Source organism: Schistocerca gregaria, chromosome 3, assembly GCF_023897955.1.
Source record: "Schistocerca gregaria isolate iqSchGreg1 chromosome 3, iqSchGreg1.2, whole genome shotgun sequence".
Classification (NCBI taxonomy): domain Eukaryota; kingdom Metazoa; phylum Arthropoda; class Insecta; order Orthoptera; family Acrididae; genus Schistocerca; species Schistocerca gregaria.
This window is the reverse complement of record NC_064922.1, coordinates 138,350,424-138,367,927: the sequence shown is the minus strand read 5'-3', so window position 1 is coordinate 138,367,927 and position 17,504 is coordinate 138,350,424. Positions and strand designations below refer to the sequence as shown.

General features: G+C 49.0%; 1 protein-coding gene across 1 annotated transcript in view; it reads left to right on the top strand.

The window, feature by feature from the left end:
* Positions 1 to 17,504, top strand: part of LOC126355284 (uncharacterized) — a 119,022-nt gene that overhangs the window by 22,611 nt on the left and 78,907 nt on the right. The window contains exon 2 of the mRNA XM_050005573.1: positions 495 to 616. Within this exon, the coding sequence (XP_049861530.1) occupies positions 495 to 616 (122 nt within the window). The remainder of the gene's footprint in view (positions 1 to 494; positions 617 to 17,504) is intronic.

Here is a 17,504-nt window from a genome sequence, read left to right as displayed (position 1 = left end):
CATGTTGCCTACCAATCCACTAACGTACGCATGTGGGAATCGTTCGTGTCACGTTCAAGCAGCTTTATCCCCATAGCCACTCACAACTGGACGTGGGTACACGAACTTTTCAACTGGATATTGCAGGCACCACCACCTCCAGCGTTTACCATTCTTCCCGCTGCCCCCTGTATTTATTAGAAGTAATGCCTTCTCGAGTTCGCGTTCCCCGTCGCTTCCACAGCGCCGGTTTGTTCGGACGTGAACGATTTGTGGCACTTAGAGTTGAGTTCCGGCAGATGGCGGACCCCTCCTCCCGAAACCATAGTATTTGGACGGCACTTTTCTCCGACTGTGCAAGACTTTACGAACGAGTACGGAGCCGTCGTTCGCACGGAGACCATCTGGCGGCAAAGTGGCAGCTATCGAGGCGGAGGGCCGGCGCGTGAAATTGCCGGTGAATTACGTGCCGCGCACGCTGTTTGTTTCTGGCGGGCCCGCACTGTACCTCGCAGGGCAGGCTGGCTGCCACGCTGGCCGTGGCGGCGAGCGCAGAGGTGCACGTGTGCGCCGCCAACGCCGCCGCCGCCGCCGCCGCCGCCGCCGCCGCCGCCGCCAGAGTAGTCCAATTTCCTGGGTGGGCGTCCTGCCGATCGCTGTTTCCCACGGGAACTCTTAACTACCGCCCGCTGGTCTGTCGATCGCAGGCGCTGCACAGCGCTCAGGCCCTGGAATTTTCAGAAAATGTCACAAAGGGGCACAACTGGTACGCTTAGCATCTCTACCCGTAAGGATAACAATGTCTGTTATTCGGCGCAAGTAACTTTGTAATTGCAGTAGAATCTCGCTAACCCGTTCCTTACGGGGTCGGGAGCGTGATCGTAACGCAAAAAACATCGTATTGTCAGAGGAACACTTTTATTAGCCCGTAACATCACAATACAGTAGATCAGAACTTAAATGTTCAACTGGAAATACTGTCTGATCCTATGTCACCCTCCACAACACCAACTCCCGTATCTTTTATCCCACTGCTGGCGTCCCCCAGAGCTCCGTCCTCTCCCCTCTCCTTTATCTCTTGTACATGGCTGATATGCCCAAGCCACCCCCACCTGTCCACCTTCTCCAATATGCTGATGACACCGCCTTCCTGGCTCTGTATCCTACCCTTCAACAGTCCCAACACACTCTCCAAACCCACCTTGACCAGTTCACCACTTGGTGTAACCAGTAGCTCCTTTATCTCAACCCCTCCACAACCCAGGCAATCATCATAGGCTGCACCACCGCTCCTTCTGTCTCCATGATTTCTACTACTCCCTTTATGGTTGTCCCATCCAGTTCACCCCCACCCTGAGATACCTTGGCCTCACCCTCGACTGTCACCTCACCTGGACCCCTCACCTCCTGACGATCCAGCAGAAAGCCCATTCCTGCCTCCACCTCCTGAAGCTCTTGTCTGTCCTGACGTGGAGATTGTATCCTTCCACCATCCTCCACACCTACAAATCCCTCATCCATCCTATCCTCTGTTATGCCAGCGTTGCCTGGATCTCCGAACCCACCCAGTTTTACAAGGCCCTCCAAACACTTGAACGCCATGCGCTCCGCCTTGCCTTCCACATCCACTGTCCTTCCCCCACACATCTCCTGTACGACCTCATCCCCTTCCCCCACCTCCTCCTTTTCCTCCAACATCTCTGCATCCTTTACACTGTCCGCAGGCTTGATCCTCCCCCCCCCCCCCCTGGTTTCCTCCTTTCTCTCTACCCCCCACCCATTGCCCTGCCTCTATTACTGAATCCCTCCATCAGGGCAATTTCCAGCACCTCCCCCTCCCAGATGTTGCACTTTGCCATAACATATACCCTTCCATCCAACTGTAGCCTGGCCTTGTTCCCCTCCTACCCAGGGCCCCCGTTTTCCCTCCTACTCCCAGAGCAGATTTTCCTCCTCCTCTTCCCCCCCCCCCCCTCTCTGAGTCCCTGCACCCCATCCTCACCTCTTTCCCTACCATGTCCTTCCCTCCCTGGCCCTTTGGTGCACCCACTGCCCCTTCCCCCCCCCCCCTCTACCCCTCCCTCCTCTCTTCCCTTCATCTCTTTGCACCTAGCAGATCCTACATTTTGCTCGTCATCAGTGTGCTATGAAGTGTTGTGTTTGGTGCTGCTCTCCTGTGCGTCGAGAGGTTGTGATTTCAATTGTGTGCTGGACTTGTACATAGTGTTCTTGTCAGTGATTGTTATGTGCTACACCGTCCGTCGATACGTTTGTGCTCCAGTCATCCTTCGCCTTGTGTTCCTTTAATTGCCCCAGTGTGTGGTATTTTTGTGTGCGCTGTCTTTTTGCGGTTTTTATCTCCATTTTATAGTCGTCCCTTTTTGTTCTATTGTCTTCCATAATGTTCCCCATGTACACCATGTATTCTCCTTTATTGTATTTTTAAATGTCTTCTATTGTATGTTTGACGTCTTTCGGCTGAAGAGCAGCACTTATGCCGCTGTCAGCCCGCCCTGATGGCGAATTGAAATACAATAAAGAAAAAGAAAAAAATTGTGTCTGAAATTTTGTTCCATGTTACAACAGTAATGAAACAAAAGAAAACGTTCACACACTAAAAAATCTTACATGAAATTGTAGTGTACAGTAGTGCCTTTAACTGTAGAATAGACCTGTATCGTAGGCCAAGGTACTGTTACTGTGAGTGAAAGTGTAACATCTGTACATATCTTATTCCAGTAATGCAATGTCACTCAGCTAATTTGCTCTTAACTGTTTAAAATAAGAGGAATCGCACGGTAAAAAAATTCTGCTCTTAAGCAAGACGAAAAAAGTGTGTAATGTTCTTTTGCTTAGCAGACGACATCTTTGATTTTGCCGCGATGTTCCGCCATTCCTCAGTCCACAAAATTTCTCCTGGGGGCAGGCATAGAGATTTTTTTGATGTATTGAATGGTGGCATCAAATGCATTTTTAGCATCTGTGTGTGGTATTCGAGCCGTAGCTTCATTGTCGCCGTTGTTATCATCATCTTTCTCACTCTCATAATTTGTTCGAGTTTCAATGTCAATGAGTCAGTTAATTCTGCTTCTTCTGTGCAGTCGAAGTCAGCTGTGCTGACCACTCACTTACGTCCCTTGCCTGAACGTCCGTTTGTTAGGACAGAGTTACATGTTTACGTGGAGTTTTTGTCATAATTTAGTTTTACACACTTTTAATACCGAACAAGAACACTAACTAATTTATTAAACAAAGCGTGCACAATAATGTTTATTGCTCGAGTTAGAAACAACTTGTTTCATACTAAAAGTGATCGAACTATCGCACCAAGCAACGGGAAAACTGCCTACTGATGCACAACGTAGACGAGGAGCGAGTGAGTGACATGTCCACTCCTGACTGTAGCAGCGGCTCGTTTGCGTAAACAGACACCTGAACTGGGATGGTCGGACTAAGCGGGGACTCGGACTATTCGAGGTACGATTATGGAGGTTCTGCTGAACAGTAAACCATCACCTATTAAATGCCACAGTGGTCGACCACTTGAAACACCGCACGTCAGTGGCACTGAGGAACAAAATCCAGCGAAGTAGTTTATCCTTCCGCGTCCAGATGCCAGAAGGGAACTCACATTCTAACCACCTCGCATCTCGTTTGTCTGCACACGAAAGCGGTGCACAGATAGCCTTTGAACGATGCTAGTGACTGACAGCTCACAAAGCGACAAAATAGACGTGAAGAACGTTTCTAACTGACGGCTTTCAAGCGATATGTATACGTAAATTTTGCCGTCGACATGGAGTGCAGGAAACAAATCTTAATATCATCGTTTTCTGATGCAAGATCACACACTGAGGTGACAAAAGTCATGGGCAACCTCCTAACATAGTGTCGGACCTCCTTTCTCTCGGCGTTGTCCAGAAACTGGACGTGGCATGGACTCAACAAACCATTGGAATTCCCCTGCAGAAGTGCTGTCCGTAATTCCAAAAGTGCAGGACTTTGTGCACGAACTGACCTCTCGATTATATCTCATGCCGGGCGACCTGGGGGGGCCAAAACACAAGCCCGAATTGTCCAGAACGTTCTTCAAACGAATCGCGAACAACTGTGGTCCGGTGACATCACATCGTTGTTTGACAACATGGAGTCCATAAATGACTGCAAATGATCTCCAAGTAGCCGATCGTAACCATTTCGAGTCCACGACCCGTTCAGTTGAACTAGAGCACCAATCCGTTCCGTGTAAACAAAGCCCATATCATTGTGAAGCCACCATCAACTTGCACAGTGTCTTGTTGATAACTTGGGTCTTTGGCTTCGTAACGTCTGTGCCACACCCGAAACCTACCATCATCTCTCAGAAACTGAAATCGGCACTCATCTGACTAGGTCACGGTTTTCCAGTAGTCTAGGGCAGAACCGATATGGTCAGGAGCCAATAGATGTACGCGATGTTGTGTTGTTAGCAAAGGCACACACGTCGGCCGTCTGTTGCCATAGCCCATTAACGCCACATCTCGCAGCACTGCCCTAAATGATACACTCTACGTACGTCCAACATTGATTTCTGTGGTCATGTCACGAAGTGCTGCTTGTCTGTTAACACTGACAACTCTAACCAAAGCCAGCTGCTCTCGGTCGTTAAGTGGTCCATTGCGTTGTCCGTTGTGAGATATAATGTCTGAAATTTGGTATTCTGGGCAGACTGATGACACAGTGGATCTCAATTGAATTCTTTACGATTTCCGATATGGAATATCCCATGCGTCTAGCTCCAACTATCATTCCGCGGCCAGTCTGTTAATTCCTCGCAGGCCGCTGTGGCCGAGGGGCACTTTAGTCCGTAACCGCGCGACTGCATGGTCGCAGGTTCGAATCCTGCCTCGGTCATGGATGTGTGTTATGTCCTTATGCTAGTTAGGTTTAAGTAGTTCTAAGTTCTAGGATACTGATGACCTCAGATGTTAAGTCCCATAGTGCTCAGAGCCATCTGAACCATGTTTGTTAATTCCTGTCGTGCGACTGCAATCACATAAGTGCAAATCACAGTTCCGCCAGTGCACTGTTCTTTTACACTACTGGTCATTAAAACTGCTATACCGAGAATAAATGCAGATCATAAACGGGTGTTCATTTGACAAATATATTATTCTAGAACTGTCATGTGATTACATATTCACGCGGTTTGGGTGCATAGATCCTGAGAAATCAGTACCCAGAACAACCACCTCTGGCCGTAATAACGGCCTTCATACGCCGGTGCATTGAGTCAAACAGAGCTCGGATGGTGTGTATAGGTACAGCTGCCCATGCAGCTTCAACACGATACCACAGTTCATCAACAGTAGTAATGGGCGTATTGTGACTAGCCAGTTGATCAGCCACCATTTACCAGTCGTTGCCAATTGGTGAGAGAGCTGGAGAATGTGCTGGCCAGGGCAACAGACAAAAGGCCCGTACAGAACCTGCAACATGCGGTCGTGCATTATCCTGCTGAAATGTAGGGTTTCGAAGGAATCGAATGAAGGGTAGAGGCAGTGTTCAAAGTGCCGTCAATGCGAACAAAAGATAACGTCAAACTGTTCGTGCAGGTGGTTGTTGTCTTGCAAATGTCCCCATGACTCAGGGATTGAGACTTGGCTGCACGATCCGTTACACCCATGCGTGTAAGATGCCTGTCATCTCGACTACTAGTGATACGAGGCCATTGAGATCCAGCACGGCGTTCCGTATTACCCTCCTGAACCCACATATTCCATATTCTACTAACATTCATTAGATCTCGACCAACGCGAGCAGCAATGTCGCAATCGCGCTAGGCTACAATCTGACCTTTGTCAAAGTCGGAAACGTGGTGGCACGCATTTCTCCTCCTTACACGAGGCAACACAACAACGTTTCGCCAGGCAACGCTTGTCAACTGCTGTTTGTTTATGAGAAAACGGTTGGAAACTTCCTCATGTCAGCATGTTGTAGGTGTCGCCACCGGTGCCAACCTTGTGTGAATGATCTAAAAAGCTAATCATTTGCATGTCACAGCATCTTCTACCTATCGGCTAAATTTCACGTCTGTAGCACGGCATCTTGGTGCTGCAGCAATTTTAATGGCCAGTAGTGTAATTCCCGTCGTGCGGCCGCAATCACAAGTGCAAATGACAGCTCCGCCAATGCACTGTTCTTTTATAACTAGTGTACCCGATACTACAATCATCTGTACATGTGCATGTCGCTATCGTATGGTTTTGTCACCTCAGCAAACGACACATTTCCTTTCTCATAGCTGTGTCGTGAAAGATTAACCACATCTGCTCATTACAAGCCATGTACTGAATCACAGAGAAAGTTAAGCTTACCCGGCTAGACCAGAGTTCCACATACGGTAGAGACTCCGTGTTGAGGCTTTTGGGGCAGAATGCAGCGAGCGCCGGAGAGAAAAGACGCTGGAAAGAGGGCCGCCATTTTCCGTGACCCGGGCGGCTGTCGCGGCAGGAGATACGCAGCCGGCCCCAGCTCTGTACTTACGGCGCCTCGGGTACAGAATTTGCGGCGACTTCGTAGCGCGTTAGTCAGGCCGCCGCGGCCGTTCCCAGCGCCATATTAAGGCAGAATCGCTCGCTGGCCTATTTCGAAAAAAAGAAAGGAAGAGCGCACGGGAAAGGAGGGATGCGGGCCGGAGCGGCGACTGCAGGCGACGTGAGAAATTAACGGCCAGCGTTGACGAGCGGCCTCCATCGCCGTAGCAGCCGATCTACTCCGCGCGCTTTAAGGTCTCCGCTTGCGAAAGGCGGCGAGTGTGCCGCCACCGAGTCGCCTCGCAGCTTTACGGTAACAGCTGCCTGCCACAGAGGTGCGATCGTAAACACCGCGGCTAAGCACCTGTTTTCAGTTCGGGATGGGCAACCAGTAACTCACCCTCCCCCCCCCCCCTCCCCCCGCCCCCTCTTCCCGATGTTCGGGGGCCGACCATACGTGTCCCGTTGACCCGACCTGACCCCTGACACTAGCAGACGTTGCTCCAGCTTCTCCTCCCTGCTCGCTCTGTTCTTTCCCCTGTCCCCGGCTTTATGCCAGTCACGCAGCGACAAACACCGTTCCCTGGTAGGAAGTTATAAATTAAAATTTATTGGCTCTTATAACTGCACGCCCGATCGTAAAAGAGCCGGACGAACAAAATTTTAAAAAGGACCGTCAACATTCTCTCGTGTTTTGTCGTCAATCATTTTATGCCTTTTTATGGTGCTCGTAATCTTATGTGGCATGAGTTTTTGGACAACTCACAAAACAAAATTCTTAACATTACTGCTTTTCTTGGAATCCTATCTCGAAAGCCGGAAGATTGTAGGCTGACTTGCTACAACCTCACTTATTAACTCATACGATCAGTCGCATGTTTAATTGTATGACTAATTCGTCGGGACGCGTAACTAAACTAAGACCATTTTCTTTGGCAAGAAGCGAACATTATGCTTAGAAAGCTGTCTGTGTTATGCTGTTTATAGAAGTTGCGACTGTGGAAACTACACTGGTGTCCAAAATTAAAGCAACAAACAGCTGTTTCCCCATCCTGTGTTTAATTATCTGTCAACAGATGTCCGTATGAACGAGTTCTGCAAGGAAAATGGCATTTCGGTCATCGGAAAACCACGCCAACGATGACGTCAGGGCACCTATCAAATGGAGTGGTGTTTTCAGGGCAATCCCACATCCACAACAGCTGTGTAGACAGACTGTGATGTATGGCACAGAGAAGACTCTCTGCAGTAGAGGACCATAGGAAGAATGGAAGCAAGACAGTCGAAAACTCATGTGGCCCGATGGCTTAATGTGAATCGTTCTGTTGTTTCTCGGATGTGGTGACGGTGTATAGAGACCCAAACTGCATCCTGAAGACCAGGGCAGGGCCGAACAAGTGTGACATCAGAACGAGAGGACCATTATTTGGCTACAAGGACACGACGTTACCGTTTTAGGACTGCACAGCAACTGGAATCTGACTTAGCAGCACTCACTGTACGTCTTGTATCGAGGCAAACAGTGTTGAGAAGGCTTCGATAGACTAGCCTTTATTGTCGGACGCGTCATGGAAATGTCTAGAGTGGAGTCGTCAATATGCCACACGGGCAGTCGAACAGTGGGCCAATCTTCTTTTCAGAGATAAATCCCGATTTTCTCTGGAGAGTCATTATCGACGGATTCGCATCTGGAAGGATTGTGGAACAAGATTTCGAGACCCGAACATTTTGGAAAGAGACCGATATCAATGAGGATTGTTAATGCTGTGGCCAAAGGTTGTGTTGAGCACTCGAACGCCTCTTCATGAAATTTTAAGGGTGGATCGGAAAGGTTTGACTGCTGTCAGGTATTGTGACGAAACATTGTCACCTCATGTCCGGTTGTTACGAGAAAATGTGAGCCCAGACTTCATTTTGGTGGACCCTAATCCTCGACCTCGTAGAGCATGAGTGGTTGATGTTTTCCTGGAAGCTGAAAATACTGTACGCATGGCGTGGCCTGCTCGCACTCCTTATTTGAATCCCATGAAGCATGTCTTGTATGTGTGTGATGTCCTTAGGTTAGTTAGGTTTAAGTAGTTCTAAGTCTACGGGACTGATTACCTCAGATGTTAAGTCCCATATTGCTTAGAGCTATTTGAACCATTTGTCTGGGATTCACTAGGGAGGCGTGTTCCATCACGTCGGTATCCACCAACCACTCTCCAAGACCTGCGAACAACTCTGTAGGAAGAATAGACGTCATTGCCCCAGCATGACATTATTGACATCAACCACAGCGGTTTCTGTCGTTGTCAGGCCTGTATTGCTGCCAGAGGTGGTCACAGTCCATAGTGAGCACATTAACGTGTTATCTAAATGTGTGTGTTAAGTTGGAAAATTCGAAGAACATTTTCGTCTACATCTACATCTACATCCATACTCCGCAAGGCACTTGACGGTGAGTGCCGGACGGTACCTTGAGTGCCTCTATCGGTTTCTCCTTCTATTCCAGTCTCGTATTGTACGTGTAAAGAAGGATTGTCGGTATGCTTCTGTGTGGGCTCTAATCTCTCTGATTTTATCCTCATGGTCTCTTCGCGATATACACGTAGGAGGGAGCAATATACTGCTTGACTGCTCGGTGAAGGTATGTTCTCGTAACTCCAACAAAAGCCCGTACCGAGCTACTCAGCGTCTCTTTTGCAGAGTCTTGCACTGGAGTTTATCTATCATCTCCGTAACGCTTTTGCAATTACTAAATGAGCCTGTAACGAAGAGCGCTGCTTTCCGTTGGATCTTCTCTATCTCTTCTATCAACCCTATCTGGTACGGATCCCACACTGGTGAGCAGTATTCAAGTAGTGGGTGAACAAGTGTACTGTAACCTACTTCCTTTGTTTTCGGACTGCATTTTCTTAGGATAATTTATGGAATTGACTGCTTCCATTTGCTGACATGCTAAATTGTAGCTAAAAGATAACGGTTCTTTATTTCTATGTATACGCAGCACATTACACTTGTCTACATTGAGATTCAATTTCCATTTCCTGAACCATGCTTCAGGTTTTGGCCGCGGAAAGACTGTTCCATTAAGTTTCGTGTGTGCAGCCGCAAGATATCTCCTTCTTCTGCTTCTAATATTTCGGCTGGTTAACGTTCAGCCATCTTCAGAGTGAGTCGCAAGACTGCCGCTCCAGTGCTCGCTAAGTCCTTTTATACTATTGTACCTCGCGACTGCGCATGCGGCCACAGATGCAAATGCGCCAGAGGCGTTGGTCGGCGGCAGAGACGTGCATAATGCGCGAGTTGTATCTATGACTCCGCAGTTGATCTGTGTTGGCATATCGATATACCATTGTGAGCTGTGACGGCTTTGTGAGTTTATTACAGCATGTTCTGGGATCCATGATTTACCAAGATTGAAACCACTATCTCTATTAATTAAATTCGTCGTCAAGCGAATTTCAATGGCCTCCTTCACTATCGAGTCCCAAAAGGATGATGTACACTCCTTGAAATTGAAATAAGAACACCGTGAATTCATTGTCCCAGGAAGGGGAAACTTTATTGACACATTCCTGGGGTCAGATACATCACATGATCACACTGACAGAACCACAGGCACATAGACACAGGCAACAGAGCATGCACAATGTCGGCACTAGTACAGTGTATATCCACCTTTCGCAGCAATGCAGGCTGCTATTCTCCCGTGGAGACGATCGTAGAGATGCTGGATGTAGTCCTGTGGAACGGCCTGCGATGCCATTTCCACCTGGCGCCTCCGTTGGACCAGCGTTCGTGCTGGACATGCAGACCGCGTGAGACGACGCTTCATCCAGTCCCAAACATGCTCAATGGGGGACAGATCCGGAGATCTTGCTGGCCAGGGTAGTTGACTTACACCTTCTAGAGCACGTTGGGTGGCACGGGATACATGCGGACGTGCATTGTCCTGTTGGAACAGCAAGTTCCCTTGCCGTTCTAGGAATGGTAGAACGATGGGTTCGATGAGGGTTTGGATGTACCGTGCACTATTCAGTGTCCCCTCGACGATCACCAGAGATGTACGGCCAGTGTAGGAGATCGCTCCCCACACCATGATGCCAGGTGTTGGCCCTGTGTGCCTCGGTCGTATGCAGTCCTGATTGTGGCGCTCACCTGCACGGCGCCAAACACGCATACGACCATCATTGGCACCAAGGCAGAAGCGACTCTCATCGCTGAAGACGACACGTCTCCATTCGTCCCTCCATTCACGCCTGTGGCGACACCACTGGAGGCGGGCTGCACGATGTTGGGGCGTCAGCGGAAGACGGCCTAACGGTGTGTGGGACCGTAGCCCAGCTTCATGGAGACGGTTGCGAATGGTCCCCGCCGATACCCCAGGAGCAACAGTGTTCCTAATTTGCTGGGAAGTGGCGGTGCGGTCCCCTACGGCACTGCGTACGATCCTATGGTGTTGGCGTGCATCCGTGCGTCGCTGCGGTCCGGTCCCAGGTCGACGGGCACGTGCACCTTCCGCCGACCACTGGCTACAACATCGATGTACTGTGGAGACCTCAGGCCCACGTGTTGAGCAATTCGGCGGTACGTCCACCCGGCCTCCCGCATGCCCACTATACGCCCTCGCTCGAAGTCCGTCAACTGCACATACGGTTCACGTCCACGCTGTCGCGGCATGCTACCAGTGTTAAAGACTGCGATGGAGCTCCGTATGCCACGGCAAACTGGCTGACACTGACGGCGGCGGTGCACAAATGCTGCGCAGCTAGCGCCATTCGACGGCCAACACCTCGGTTCCTGGTGTGTCCGCTGTGCCGTGCGTGTGATCATTGCTTGTACAGCCCTCTCGCAGTGTCCGGAGCAAGTATGGTGGGTCTGACACACCGTTGTCAATGTGTTCTTTTTTCCATTTCCAGGAGTGTAGTTGCCACAATTTCGACGTTGTCGTACAACATACTGTGACCATTATCAGTACAGTGCTCGTGGGTTCCTCCGGTGTTCTGTACACCTTTCTTGGACAGTACGAGTTGTTTGTCCGATGTAAGAACGGCCACGTTCACATGGAATTTTGTAAACTCCAGATTTTCGGTGCAGCAAATCATGTTTCACGGTGCCCACGAGTGCAGCTGTCTTGGGTAGAGGAAGAAAAATCAGTTTTACTTTGTCTGCCGAGAATTCGTCCTATTTTTGATGAGGGGCTATCCACATATGGCAGGAAGGCCAACGATTTAAAGGTTTCTTCATCTTCTTCTGCTTTCTTTGTGGCCTCTTTCGGTTTCATTCTTAGTGCCCGCTGTATTTGTTGTGGAGAGTACCCATTGTCTTCAAACATTCTTTGTAAGTGGGAAAGTTCATCTTGCAGACTGCTTTCGTCAGAAATAATATGCGCTCTGTGGGTCAAAGTTCGGAGAACACTTATTGTCTGCACGTAAATACAGATCGGTGTGCGTCGGCTTCCTATACACTTCATACTTGTCCTTTCTTCCGCCAACCTCCTTGGCCGCATAACGGTGGATGTCCTGGACCCTATTGGTAGCGACCATCTCCCTGTTCTCCTCACCGTTTCAGACGGTCGTCGCCCACGCCCCAACCCTCTTCATGACCCTCCCTCTAAGTATGTCCATAACTATTCCTGTGCCAACTGGAATGCCTACCAGGATACCCTCTCCACCCAGGTCGATAGCCACCCCTTCACCTGCCGCCACCCTGACGATGTAACCCATGCCGCCACCTTTCTCCAGCAGACCTTGTCTGAGGCCGTGGAGGCCCACGTCCCTACTGTCGCTATCCACCCCCACCGTCCTACCTTACCCCCACAGGCCGTCCTCCTCCTCCGTGAATCCCGCCGTCTCTACCGTGCCTTCCTCCACATGTGTGACCCGGACACACTACGACGCCACCGGCAACTCCAACGACACATTCGTAATTTGCTCGCGGCCAAGAAACGCCAGGACTGGCGACAGACATGCACCCATTTAAATGCTACCCTCCCTATCAACTCATCCAAGTTCTGGTCCGCCTTCCATCGCCTTACCGGAACTAAACCCTTCCCCTACTATCCTCTTCTCCATGATGATCACCCCTTCCCTGACACCCTTAGTAAGGCCAATCACTTTGCCTCCTACCTGTCTGATGTCTTTTCCATCCCCGATGATCCCCAGTTCGATTACTCCCTCTTCCTGGATGTCCGCGATCGAACTGACATCTCTATCCCTCCCGTCGCACCAGGTTTCCAGTACTTGGACAATATTACACACACGGCACTCAATGCCCCAATCACTACACAGGATCTCATTGCTACACTCCGCACAAAACGCAACACCGCTCCTGGTCACGATCGTGTCACCTATTGTCACCTTCGCGAAGTTCCTGCCTCTTTCCTCTCCACCTTGGCCAGGCTCTACAATGTAGTCTGGTCCATCGGTTACTACCCCGACCTGTGGAAAACCTCCCATCTCCTGATGTTCCTTAAACCTGGCAAACCGCCGTCTGCCGTCTCTTCCTACCATCCTATCAGCCTTACCACGGTCTTCAGCAAAGTCCTGGAATCTATCCTCTCCCGCCGCATCCACCAGCATCTCCGCCAGCACCGCCTCCTTCCGGTTACCCAGTGTGGCTTTCGGCCGTCCTTCTCTTCCGACGACCTTCTCCTTCACCTCACTCATCTCCTTTCCGACAAGCTTAATTCCCGTCGCTCCGCTATCTTCCTCTCCCTGGACTTCGAACGAGCTTACGACCGCGTATGGCATTCCGGTCTCCTCTTCAAGCTCCAACCCTTCGCCCTTCCCATTAACTACGTCCGTCTGACCGGCTCCTTTCTCTCCCACCGTCCTCCCTACGTCACCCTCCATAACACGGATTCCTACACCTTTTTCCCTCTGCCGGTGTGCCCCAAGGCTCCATCCTTTCCCCCCTTCTGTACCTTTCGTATACAGCAGACATGCCGCCGCCGTCACCCCCCCGTCCACCTTCTCCAGTTTGCTGACGACACCGCCTTCCTTGCCCTTGCCCCCACCCTGCAGCGCTCCCAACACCTTCTCCAATCCCATCTTGACTGGTTCACCGCTTGGTGCAACCAGTGGTTGCTCAAGGTCAATCCCTCCAAAACCCAGGCTATCATTGTAGGCGAAACCACCCCTTCCTTCTGCCTCCTTGATTTCTATCTCACCATCTGTGGCCGTCCTGTCGCCCTCACTCCCACCCTCAAGTACCTTGGTGTCACCCTCGACCGTCGCCTCTCCTGGACCCCCCATCTCCGGACAATCCAAGCCAAGGCACACTCCCGACTCCGTCTCCTCAAGCTCCTTTCGGGCCGTACGTGGGGTCTGGACCCCTCCACCATCCTCCACACCTATAAATCCCTCATCCGCCCTATCCTCTGCTACGCCCCTACCTTTTATAAATCCCTTCAAATCCTTGAACGCCATGCTCTCCGCCTCGCCTATCGCATCCGTCTCGCGGATCCTGTATGATCTCATTCCTTTCCCCCACCTCCTCCTTTTCCTTGAAAGGATACGGATCCTGTACACCTCCCGCAAACTTGACCCTCCTTACCTGCTTGTCTCGCCCATCCTCTCCCACTCCCGCCCGCTGCTGCGCCTGTATTCCCACGTCCCACCCGGTCTCCATCTCTCCACCCTCCGTACCCTCTCCCAAGGTGGCTTCCGGCAGCTCCCCCTCCCTGATGAAGTCCTCCTCCCCTCCATCTACCCCTCCTATCAACTTTGATCCTACCCGCCCCCACTTCCTGTGGCCTCTCCACTTGGCACTCTCCCTCTCTTCTCTTTCCTTTTCCCCCGTCCCCTTCCTCCACCCCTCTTCCCCCGGGCTCCCCCCTTTTTTTCCTCCCCTCCCCCTGTCTCGCTTGCCCATGGCATCTGCTCTCCCCTCTCACTCTCCCACTCCCCTTCCTCCACCCCCTCCCTTGGCAGGTCCCCGGACTCGCACACGCTCAGTGAACATTCGCGCGCCGGCGATCATCGCCATCAGTGTCTCGTGTGTGTGCCTTCGTTTTGTGTTCAGTGTCCTTTCGCCGTCACGCCACCACCGTTCACGTGCGCCGTCGCAGTCATCCGTGTTATGTGCGCTGTGTCAACAAGCGTTAGTGTTTTTTCTCATCCAGTGTCAACGGCTTCATGTTTAGTGTTTTTTGTATGTACATTTTTTGCCCCCCGTTTTTATTGTATTGTCTGTGCCACCTATATGTCATGTTATTGTACCACTCAAGGCTGAAGAGCAGGGTAATATGCTGCTGCCAGCCCGCCTTGTATGAGGTGATTAAAATTACAATAAAGGAAAAAAAACACTGGAGCGGCAGTCTTGCGACTCACTCTGAAGATGGCTGTACGCTATACAGCCGAAATATTAGAAGAAGAAGGAGATTTCTTGCGGCTGTACACCCGAAAGTTAATGGAGCACAAATATATTAGCTCAACTTTCCGATCTGAAGTCAAATGTCCCTGTAGGTTTCCTTTTCCAATCTTCTCCTTTCTGTAAAGGACAATCTTTATCAATTATCTTGGTTCTTATACCACCTGTGGCCTGAGTACATCGTAGATGCAACTCAGACAGAAGGTGAAATAAAGTAAATAAATTGTCAAAATACAGTCTTCATTGCATCTCTTCCTTCTTCGTAACCAAGATCATTGTGAACATATTTTACTGGCAGTGTGACAACTCCTTGTTATGGTTCAAGCCATAACAGATATCCATTACTTGGCCCTCCACACCAGAACTGAATCCCATATCTTATAGGTTTTCCTCGAATAAATTGTTTTGCCCCATGCCGCCCATAATAAGGCACCACGCTATCGCCGACTGAATGACTTTGCATATGAGGCGTATGTTCTCTGCATTTCTCATTTGTCATGCTTATAAGGGAGAGAACCTTAGAAAATCTGTCAACACCATCAAGTTCATCATTGTCGCAAAAGTGAATATTTGACACAATGAACCTGAAGCGGTCGCTGCATTGGAAACTACACATACCAGAAAAGTTTTGGATCACCCCACTTCCCAGAACTGAAGACAGGCGTTGACTGTGGACATTGTATCACAGACACAGTCCCTTTAACTGTTCAGAGATGCCACTAAACTCACCCAAAAATGTAATCAACCATGCATGAGCAGCGTCTATTAGACAGAGGGGATCCGACAGCCGATCAGTTCCAGCCATTCCACCAGGAAGGAGGTACACAGCTCGTGCTGTCTGTAGTTCAACCTTGCCTAGAAGGTCAGTACCACGTTTCAATGGCGTCGTACGTAGGATTTTTATGTGAGAATTTATGTAAAAGTAATGTAAACCTGGCTTCTCAATTCTGATATAAAAACAACCAAAATTGAAAAAAGCCTATGTGATGTTAAACATATTTAAGAGCATTCGGTAAAGATAACATCGCCAATTTTGGCTACAAACTAGGTGAGGTGGCCTGAATTTATGAGAAGTTTATTGTAACTTTCTAGTTCCAATACTTCCTAACAAACGACATTACACTTTAAAGCTTGTGTGCTTCAATGAAGTGAAAACTGCACATCAGTCACTCTTCACGTTTGGGAAATATTCACGGCTGTAGCCATATATGATTCACTCCGCATGGTTCAAAGACTCCTCATCAAATAAATACGAAAAACAAAATGTTTGTTAAACTGCACTATACAATGACGCAATGCGCGATATGACAACCATTGCGATACATTTCGCACAACTAAAATAAATTACAAGAAAGCGACTGTTACAACAGAAGATATGTTTAACACGATGCTAGATAGCACATGTGAACAGGAGTACTATTGCCGGACACTGAGCTTTGGTATAACGAACATATTGCATGTTGATATTTGGATTTAGAAAGTGTTATTTAGAGATAAATGTGAGGCTTTTGTCAGTTAACCGTTTTTTCTCATAGTTTCTTTTTTTACATAATTAGAGTAATTTTACTTTTTCGTTTCTCAGCTATTTAATTGCAGTAGTAGGGGCGAGCTTTGCTTTGCCTTGTAGACAGCAAACTGTAGACATGAAACCACGACGTAACGGGTGTCCGGGAAGAGAGGACGAATTTGAATTCTGCACCATTTTGTCATATGACCGTTGACAGCTGTGGTTTTCTCATGTTTGTTATCTATAGTCCTTTCCATTAGTAGCGTGATAGTTTTTGTGTGTTGAGCATTGTTGTTTGACGTTTATTTTCGGCATGGAGCAGATGACGACTGGGCAACGTATCCAAATGACAAAAAGTTGTTACAAAATCAGTGAAAGTCCCATGGCAACCGTTCGCGAATTGCACTCTGACGTAATGCTGCTCCAACTGAATCATCAGTTCGGAAGTTGACCCGGAAATTTGAGACCACGGGTTCTGTTCCAGATGTTAAGAAAACAGGACGGCCACGTTCTGTTCGAACACGGGTAAACATTGCTGTCGTGCGTGATAATGTGACCGTAAGCCCCAGAAAATCGGTTCGCCGACGAGCTCAACAACTGATTTTATCACCAAGCTCACTGCATGAAATCCTTTCTGAAAATGAATGTGTACCAGAATCAACTAATTCAACAGTTGAAGCCTGTACTTTTTTGAAAATGATGAGCGAGTTGTCTTCACTGTGAAGGGCGACCGTTACCGAAACGTACTTTCGTGATTGGTTTTTCCCTGTTATTGATGAAAATAGTGATTTTTTTGTTTCAACAAGATTGTGCGACGTGTTACAAATCCTGTGAAACGATTGCTTTGCTGAATGAAAAGATTCCTCAATAAATTATCTCTTTGCTACGACTCGTGACTTTTTTGTGGGGGTTTGTGAAATCTAAAGTGTACGCTAACAAACCACAAACAGTGCACCAATTGAAGGATGAAATTAAAAGAGTTATTACCGGCATCCCATCAAACGTTTGTGAACGCATCATCGAGAACTTCAACGAACGCATTCCTCGTTGCTGCGCGGCCTTATGTGATAACATGTAGGATACAATTTTTCATACCTAAATGGGAAAACTACTCAATGTGTTGGTAAAAAAAAATTCAATAAATT